At 61.0% G+C, this 8,267-nt stretch overlaps 1 protein-coding gene, 1 long non-coding RNA gene and 1 pseudogene across 4 annotated transcripts in view; 1 reads left to right on the top strand and 2 right to left on the bottom strand.

Moving 5' to 3' along the window:
• The first annotated feature begins 6 nt into the window (after positions 1-6).
• Positions 7-7,970, top strand: LOC120592151 (uncharacterized). The gene is made up of 4 exons (XR_005650068.1): positions 7-1,588; positions 1,676-4,253; positions 7,124-7,284; positions 7,437-7,970. It is a non-coding gene; the product is annotated as an uncharacterized LOC120592151 (long non-coding RNA).
• LOC120592291 (uncharacterized) lies at positions 1,611-1,694 on the bottom strand (annotated as a pseudogene).
• FLAD1 (flavin adenine dinucleotide synthetase 1) overlaps positions 4,012-8,267 on the bottom strand; it is a 5,488-nt gene continuing 1,232 nt past the window's right edge. For all 3 annotated transcript variants that reach the window (XM_039849667.1, XM_039849665.1, XM_039849666.1), the window contains exons 3-8: positions 6,567-7,311; positions 5,924-6,071; positions 5,419-5,517; positions 5,152-5,341; positions 4,328-4,401; positions 4,012-4,232 (exon numbers count right to left, since the gene is read on the bottom strand). In XM_039849667.1, the coding sequence (XP_039705601.1) occupies positions 4,097-4,232; positions 4,328-4,401; positions 5,152-5,341; positions 5,419-5,517; positions 5,924-6,071; positions 6,567-7,311 (1,392 nt within the window). In that variant the 3' untranslated portion in view covers positions 4,012-4,096. The remainder of the gene's footprint in view (positions 4,233-4,327; positions 4,402-5,151; positions 5,342-5,418; positions 5,518-5,923; positions 6,072-6,566; positions 7,312-8,267) is intronic.

Genomic DNA, 8,267 nt, shown 5'->3' on the forward strand with positions numbered 1-8,267 from the left:
GAGGAAATAACTCGCACGCAAACGAGATGCAAATAAGAGCCTTGTGTCCTTGGGGGGTCTGCGCTTCGGTGACGCGACTGCTACACACCCCTTTCCAACCGTCTCGGTATCACTTAGACCCGGCCCAAGTCGTTACGATAATATCGCGGTGCCGTGACCCCTCTCCAACACCTGTCTTTCGCACACCGTTGAGGGTCTTATACCTCATGAGATCAACCGGGAATCCTGGTATCAGGCCGCTGCTCCTCAGGCTGCCATCTTTGGGGGTCGCTTTCCAGCTCTGCCTGGTCTCTCCCTGTCCGCATTTTATCACGTTCATTCCCTTACCCCTTGGGGTCACTACAGGTCCCCAGGGGCACAGGGTAGATGAGACCTTACCCATCCCTCCCAATTCTGGTACCCTGCTTCCTTCTACCCCCACCCCCACCCGTCTAGAGAGTTCTGAGCGTAGTAGGGGCACTCAAAGCCTGAGCCTTGTCTAGGTGGAGGCGGGCGCCGCAGGGAAGTGGCTGCCTCTCCTTCTAGAGTCAGGAGGCAGAGACCAGGGACCATCTCCCGCCCGTGTGGATTCGGTGAAAATGAGGAAGTCTGGGGCCCCCAAATGAGCCGGCGGAACCAAGAACAAGGGGGGCGTAGGGTGGAGGTGGGCGTGGGAAAGCACAGAGTGGTGCAGAAGCGGGGGTGGCGGTCCCCTCCACATTGCTGCCTTCCGGGCCCTGCCTCCCGGGCCACCTAGGCCGCCTCCCCAGCACCGGTTCAGAACAGAAAGACGGGCTCATTGAGAGAAGCAGCCCTGACTTTGAGGTGAGACGATCTGGGTTCACAAAACGACTGTCCTATCGCAGTGGCTCTGGGTGTGACTCTGGGTGGGTCACTTCACCTCCCTGGGCCTGCTTTCTCTGCGTCAACATGGGATGGTGACTCTTTTCTACTTTTGAAGTGGACTTTTGTAAGGCGCAGAGCACTTTGCAGTGTGAAAAGGGCTCTCAGAATGGCACGCGAGGGCTCTGTTATCCCCCCATCCGTCTGTGTTCCCACGTCAAGACTGTCTTTCCGTCCCTGACACTCCCCTTGGGCCACCGGCAGGCTCTGTCTTCTTCCTCAGCACCCAACCTCTGGTCCAGCCACAGGCCACAGCCCTGGGCCATGCCTTCCTCCTCCCACCACTTCTCCAGTGCCCTTTGCCAGACTTCCCCAACCCCTGGCCAAGGCCCTTGCGCCCAGAACCTTCAGGCTCCAGGATCTCCCTCCAGGCCTGCCCAGCTTGCTAGGGGTGGGGCCTAAGAAAGGAAAAGGACGCGGAGGGCCAGGGAAGAGCTGGAGCTGGCCAGGCAGGGAGCTGCTACCAGCTGGAGGTCAGATTCAGATGGAAAGGTAAGTTCTGGGTCCACTTCCCCCACTAACCTCTCTGGCTGGTCTCGGGACTGCTGTGCCCTGGGCTGACGGTGGGGCTCTGAAGAGACCAGCGTTTTGTAGATGTCTAAAGAGGGGAGCTGAGCTGCCAGGCGTGAGAAATAATCTTGAGCCGGAGTACTATGCTGCCGTGAAAAAGAACGGGCAGGCTCTGCACATCCTGCTGTGGAACTCGGTACAAGGCATATTCAAGGGAAGGGAGGTGCAGCATGGCGTGTAGACTGTGTTATCTGACACGAACAGATACTACACTTGATCTTAGCCAAAAGCCGAGAAGCGATGTGGAGTATGTCATCGACCGGAAGAGCGACGGCTGCTGTGGCTGCAAGCCTGCTCCGAGCCACCGACACGTCTGTGCCCGCTGCTTCCTAATTGGTTTCTCCTGGTCTACGCTTCTCTCCATGAGCCTGTTTTCAACACAGCAGCCAGTGTGAGCCTTTTAAATAAAAAATCGGTCGATCCTCAATGCCCTACAATGGCTCATTTCACTGCTGAATTCGAAGCACCCAGACTGGCATATAGTAGATGCTCAATAATATTTGTCGCATGAATGCACGTAGACAGTGTAGTGCATGGACTCTGCGGTGCACGCCGAGAAACTGGTAACCATGGTTACCTCCGGAGAGGAGAGCTAGGGACTAGGGTAGGTGTAGGAGGGAACTTATCTTTTACTATCCTTTACTCTAAGTGTATATTAACTTTACAAAAGGAAAAGTAAAATCGGCCCAGAGGAAAAGGAGTTAGCAGAGAAGGCTGAGGAAGAGCTGGTCCCTGGGGGTGGCCGGAGGGCCCCATCTTCCCTCTCTAGGCCAGCTCCCCTGGAAAGATGGGGGTTAATAACTGGGCCCCGAGAGGCACCAGGGAATGATGGGTAGAGGGCCCAGGGACACTTCGAATGAGGCCTGTGGCTGGCTCTGAGGTGGCGGGGGCTGTGAGCGGGCACATCGGTGAGCGTGAGCCGAGGCGGAGTGATTCAGGGAAAGCACGTGTTGGTGGCTGACCCGGCGGGGTGGGGGGAGCGAAGAGCCATTCTGCTCCTTCTGGCCGTTGGTGTCCTGTGATGGGCCCCAGGGACCTGTGTGGCCAGCAGAGGTGCCTGTCCCTCGCAGCTGAGTGAGCTGGAGAGGCAGGGCCCTATTCCCTGGGCGAGCGAGCTGGGGGCCAGTGTCAGCCCGGGGCTTTTCTCAGGGTCCTGGGAGGCAGGGGCTGGCCAGACCAGGCCTCCTATTGGGGTTCCCGTCCTGTCCTGAGGCACAGGGCCTCACAAAAGGAGACCCCGCCCAAGCTGGACCTGTGCCTGCCCGCAGGTTGGGAGGAAGCTGGCCTTTCCACCCTCCACCCACCCCACCCACCTGGTTTTCTGTCTGGGTTCCATCGCGGAAGACCGCCTTCCCTCCTGGCTCCAGACCTTTCCAGGCTCGCTTTTTCTGACTCCCCTTCAGACACTGAGAACTCTGGGTCTCAAGGCCTATTTATTATATACACAGCTCAGTGATTCGCAAACAATATTAGGGGCAGCCCATTCCTGGCACTAAGAGGATACGGCACCATCTGGGCTGGTGGGCTCACTGTGCCAGGCTTGGAGTGCTAGGTCCTGCCGCAGTCTCATTAGGGTCCTAGCCAAGGTCCTGTGCACCAGAGGTCCACTGGGTGGGGTGTGTGTGGGGGGCGGGGGCGGGGAATGGAGGCCCAGAGATAGGCAGGGCTGACAGCCGGCACTAACTCAGAGCAGGATCCACACTGCACTCATTGTTTGTGGCCCATCCTTGGTCAAGCGCAGCTGGCCCAGGAGTCTCCGTGGGGGCTGGGCTGGGCACTACAGAAGAGAATGGGGCGCTGAGAGGCAGGCTGTGCCACAGACGCTGCGGCCGAGCCTCCTGCCTGCCCTACTCCGCCCACCTGAGCCACGCCAGCCACGGGTGCGGGCAGGGGGGCAGCTCCCCGCTGCCACTAATCCAGCAGCTCCTTGATGCACCAGCAGCAGAGGAGGATGTAGGCGACTTCCTTCAGGGTCCGCTGTAGGCCCTCCCACCCGGTGCCCATCTTTATGACGGGCACCCGGAGCCCCGCATCTCGCAGGACCCCTCCCAGGGAGAAGGGCAGGGCTTGGGCGAGGGGCTGAGTCCGGGCCTGCATGTCGCAGCAGCTCTGACGAAGGGTGTGGGAGCCGCCTCTGGTGCCTTTTATCAGCACTGTCCCCACCCCCTCAGACCTCATGACTCAGGGACAAAGGCCCCAGGGTCTAGCCCAGGGAAGGTTCTGGGCCTGAGAATGGGCTGAGTCAGCCCCTGAGCACAGCCCTGGGGGGGGAGGGGGGTCAAGAGGAGGGCCTGGCGCCTCCATCTTTCACCCTCCACAGCCCTGCCCCGCTGCCTCTACTCCTGGTGGTTGGCACGATTCCTGGCCCCCTGGCGCTGGGACTCCCCGCCCGCGCCACGGGTGGGCTCCTGCTGCTGCTGGCACTCAGAACCCGCGGTGACGGCTCCGTCTCGGCCTGTTCTGCCCCCACGCCAGCGCTGCCAGCTCAGGGCTGGCCCGGCCCAGCCCCCTCTGCTTCTCCCATCCCCTGGAGCAGGAAGACACAGCCAGAGCCACAGGCACCAGCCGAGGCCCAGTTTATTGAGTTTCCGCCCAGGACAGCCTCCTCCGCCCCTCCTGGAGGGGCAGCGGTTGGCAGTCACGGTCACGTGCGGGAGTTCCGCTCTTGATCCTCATTCTCAAGCAGGTAGGCTGGCCGGTAGGTGAGCTGTCCTCCTGGGCCCAGGTACTTCAGGGCCGGGTTCCGCACTGTGTTCTCCTGGCTCCCCAGGGACGTGTAGCTGGAGCCAGAAGAGTCGAGGGTGAGTGTGTGGTGAGGTGGCTCCCGAGCCCAGCACCTGCGTCTCCCCACACCAGTCCTCCCCCGGGACCTTACCCTCGGTCATACAGGATGCAGTACGGGACAAAGAGCTGACGCAGAAAGTCCCAGATGTCTCTGTAGGTCCAGTCCTGGGAGGGGGGTCAGAGAGTCAGAGAAGGGTCACAAATACTACTGCCCTCTCCTGCTGCACCCCTGCCGCCTGGGAAGGGGCCCACCCAGGGCCCCCTGCTCCCGCGGCCTCTGATGGCAGGCGTGCGACCCAGCTCGCTGGTACATCCTGCTCTGTGCGGGCCAAGCTGTGAGGAAGAGAGGCCCTCGCCCTGTGCCCGCTCCACTCCCGGCCCTCCCGCCACGGGCTCCAGCATGGGGAGGGGCTGCCCTTGCAAGCCTGCGCTGTCCAGAACATTCTGCGGTGACGGAAGTGCCCTCCTCCTGGGCTATCTAACGGTGGGCACCTGCCATGTGGTGAATGCAACTCAAGAACTGAATTCTGAATTGTGTTTAATTTTTAAAATCGAGACATAATTCACATGCCATTGCAATTCATCCCTTTATGGTATACGATTCATTGTTTTCTTTGTTTTTTAGCCATTTTTATTTCATTTTAATTTGAGTGTAAGTCAATGGCTAGTGGCCCCCACACTGGACAGCATAGGCCTAAGTCACTGTTCCGTCCACAGCAAAACGCACAATGCCTGCCAGTGAATTACTGCTCCATGAATATCGGTCAAAAGGCTGAATGAACAAACAGCACAGCCTCCCCTGAAGGACGGGGCCCCTTCGTCCAGGCCCTGGGCTCCGGCGTCCCCCGCCTCGGGGGCAGGGTGCACGACTGCTGAGGGCCACGAGGCTGGAGGGGGCAGTCCGCGCGGCATTACCAGCAGTGGGTTGACACGCATGAAGGAGGGCCAGCCCGGGTCGGTGGGGCTGAAGGGGCAGAGGCTGCAGGAGTAGGGGTCCGTGCGGCGAGTGCCCATCAGGACCGCCTCCAGGTTGGGGTGCCGTGACTGCAGCTGGCTCAGGGCCTGCTTCATGTCGCCCTGAGCCTCCAGCACCTGCAGATTGTACCTGAGGACAGGAGGGGGCGGGGGCACGAACGGCCTGCCACGCCCCTCTCAGTGCCCAAACTCCCAGGCCCCTCGTACCTCTTGATGGTGTCCTGTAGAAACTGCTCCAGCTCAGGGAAAGGGGAGACGCTGCGGATGTACAGGATCTGGAGGCGTTCTGGAGCCTCGGGGCGCTTCCTGGGGAGGGGAGAATCCAGCACGGGCAGGGAAACCTCCCTGGCCCCCAGGATGGATGCCCTCCCCGCCTCCCCTTCGTCGTCAGAATCCACTGCCTCTGATCTCTCACCTCTCAAATTGGGGCACACATTCCTGCTTGGTAAATCTCACCTCCCCCAAAAGACCAGGACCCTCCCCCGCCCCTGCCCCTGCTCCGCGGTCAGGGGTGGTGGCTTACAGATCCACGCCCAGGGTCGGGCACGTGTCCGATGCTCAATAAATGCAACGGACTGAACCAAGAGGTCACTGCAGCTACCTCTGTCCCAAGCCGCACAGCCCCTTCCTCCGGCTTCCCGGGCGGGCGGGGCAGCGGGGCAGATGGGTGTGCCGCGTCCGCGGCCCCGCCCCGCCGGCAGTGGGGGCTCACCTCTGCACGGCGGCGTGGAAGAGGTGTAGCAGCGCGGTGCAGTCCTTGCCCCCGTTGAAGCCCACGCACAGCTGGGCGTGGCTGTACCGCACCAGGGCCGCCTCGATGGTGCGCAGGGCGCCCGCCACCTTGTCCCCCAGCGGGGACCCTGCCGGGCGGGCAGGGAAGAGGCCATCAGACAGACATGGGGGAGCCTTCACGGGGCCGTGGGGGGCCGCACTGCTCTGCTTAAAACCCTTCGATGTCCCCCTTGGGTCCCTCGCAAAAGCCCAGATTCCTTCACGCTGCCCGCTCGCCCCTGCTGTGTTGGGCCAGACCTCACCTAGTGTCTTCCCGGGGGGCCTGGTTTCTCTCCCTTCTCCAAACCCTCTTGCCACTCCCTTCCGGGCCCTCCCTTACCCTCTATGTCCCGCCCCAAGGCTGAAGCCCCTGGTCTCTGATGTCTCATGTGTCCTGACCTGTTTAAGGTCCAGCCTTCCTGCTAAAGCCTTGGTCCCCGGAGTAGGGCATGCATCTGTCCCACTGAGCTACCCCGACCCCCGGTGCAGCGCCGGTGAGGGCGGGTACGCGGTCGGCATTCCCTGGCGGAATGAATGGACCCACCTGTGGTCTGGCGCCCCGGCCCCTCCCCCAGGGGCCCTACCTGACTCCGCGAGTTTGTACACGGCCTCGCCGGCCTGCTCCACGGTGTTGGGTCTGTAGGGGACCAGTGATCCCTGGGGCAGTCGGGCGGTCAGGTAGGCCAAGCACTCCTCCAGGGGCTCCTCTTCCTCGGCGTCCAGCGTCACCTTCACCTGATAGTAGTTGCTGCTCCAGTCAGGGTAGGAGCCCAGGCCAAGCCTGCGTCCGAAATGGGCCTGGGCCTTGGCCAGGATGGGGGCGATGGAGGCCTCGTCGGCTTCCACATACAGCTCCCGCAGGTGGAACTGGACGGCTGTGTTCTGGAACAGTGCCTTCAGCCCCTCCAGCACCGGCCGCAGCAGCTCCGGAATGCCTGGGAAGAGGTAGACGTTGCGGACGGAGACCAGCGGCAAGCTGAGCGGGCGGCCGGTGCGAGGGTCTGTGCCGTAGTGCAGGCGGGCAGAGGACGGCACCCGCGACAGCTTCTCCCAGCCGTCCTTTCCTAGGGCTTGGATGGCTGCTTCCAGCTCAGGGTGTGGCTTGAGCTCATCTCCAAACGCCTGTGCTACCGCCTCAAAGGTCACATCGTCATGAGTGGGGCCGATGCCCCCTGCCGTGAGGACATGGGTGAAGCGGCTGGAAAAAGAGGCGACCTCAGCCGCGATGGTGGCTACCTCGTCGGGTACAACAGAGACTCGGCACACCTGGACCCCCAGGGAGCGCAGTGTCCGGCACAGGAAGTAGGTGTTGGTGTCCTGAGTGTGTCCCTGGGAGATTGGAGATGGGGAGGGTGACGGTCAGTACCGAGGATGAAGGGCAAAGGGGGCAGGGAGGAAGGCTGCATCTGCCCGATGACAGGGCACTCTGCTCTCTGGGGGGGGCGCCACCTTAGGCTGCCGAGACGCCTGGCCTGGGCACAAGAGTGGGAAGAGCCACAGGAACGGAGCCAGGGATGATGTGTGCCACCTCGGGCCTCCTCTGCGCTGTGCCCTCGACCTCGTCTATGCTATGGATTCAACGATCGATTCTACGCGGGTGACTCCACTTCCCCACCAGCGCAGACAGTCAGCGCCCTGGCCCCGAGCGCCTATCGGGTGCCTTCTCCCCATGCCCAGCCGTTGTCTGGCACCCCCCAGACACTTTCCACAGCCAGTCAGGCCCTTCCTGCTGTCAACTCTCCTTCTGAAATGTCTCTCCATCTGCTCTCTTCTGTCCCTCATGCCGCCGAGCAGGTCCTTGGCACCTTTCACCTGGACAGTTGCGACAGTCCCCTGGCCAGGCCCCAGCTTCCAGTCACAGCACTCTGCCTGGTGCCTCCTGGATACCCTTCCTAATGTGTCACCGAGATTGCATCAGTCTTGGGCTCAGAAGTCATCTGTTGTTTCCAACCATATACAGAATAAAGTTCAAATTCTTTTGCAGAATATATGAGGCTGTCTGTCTACAGCTGCCCCTGCCCCGCTCTACAGAGAATTTAAGGGTAAATGTTACTCTGGAGGAAGAGAATCAGCTGGAAGCACCCCAGCCACTTTCTAGCTGAGCTACCTAGAGCAAGTTTCTCAATCTCTCTGAGCCTCAGTCTCATAATCTATTAAGATTTACATAATAAAAGCACCAAGCTCATAGGGTTGTTGTGCGGATTAGCAAACTCACACGTGTGATGTAATTTTAGCCCGCTGCCAGGCCCCAGTAAGCACTCAAAAAATAGGGGTCACTATTACCA

This window comes from Pteropus medius, unplaced genomic scaffold, assembly GCF_902729225.1.
Source record: "Pteropus medius unplaced genomic scaffold, Ma_sr-lr_union100, whole genome shotgun sequence".
Classification (NCBI taxonomy): Eukaryota; Metazoa; Chordata; class Mammalia; order Chiroptera; family Pteropodidae; genus Pteropus; species Pteropus medius.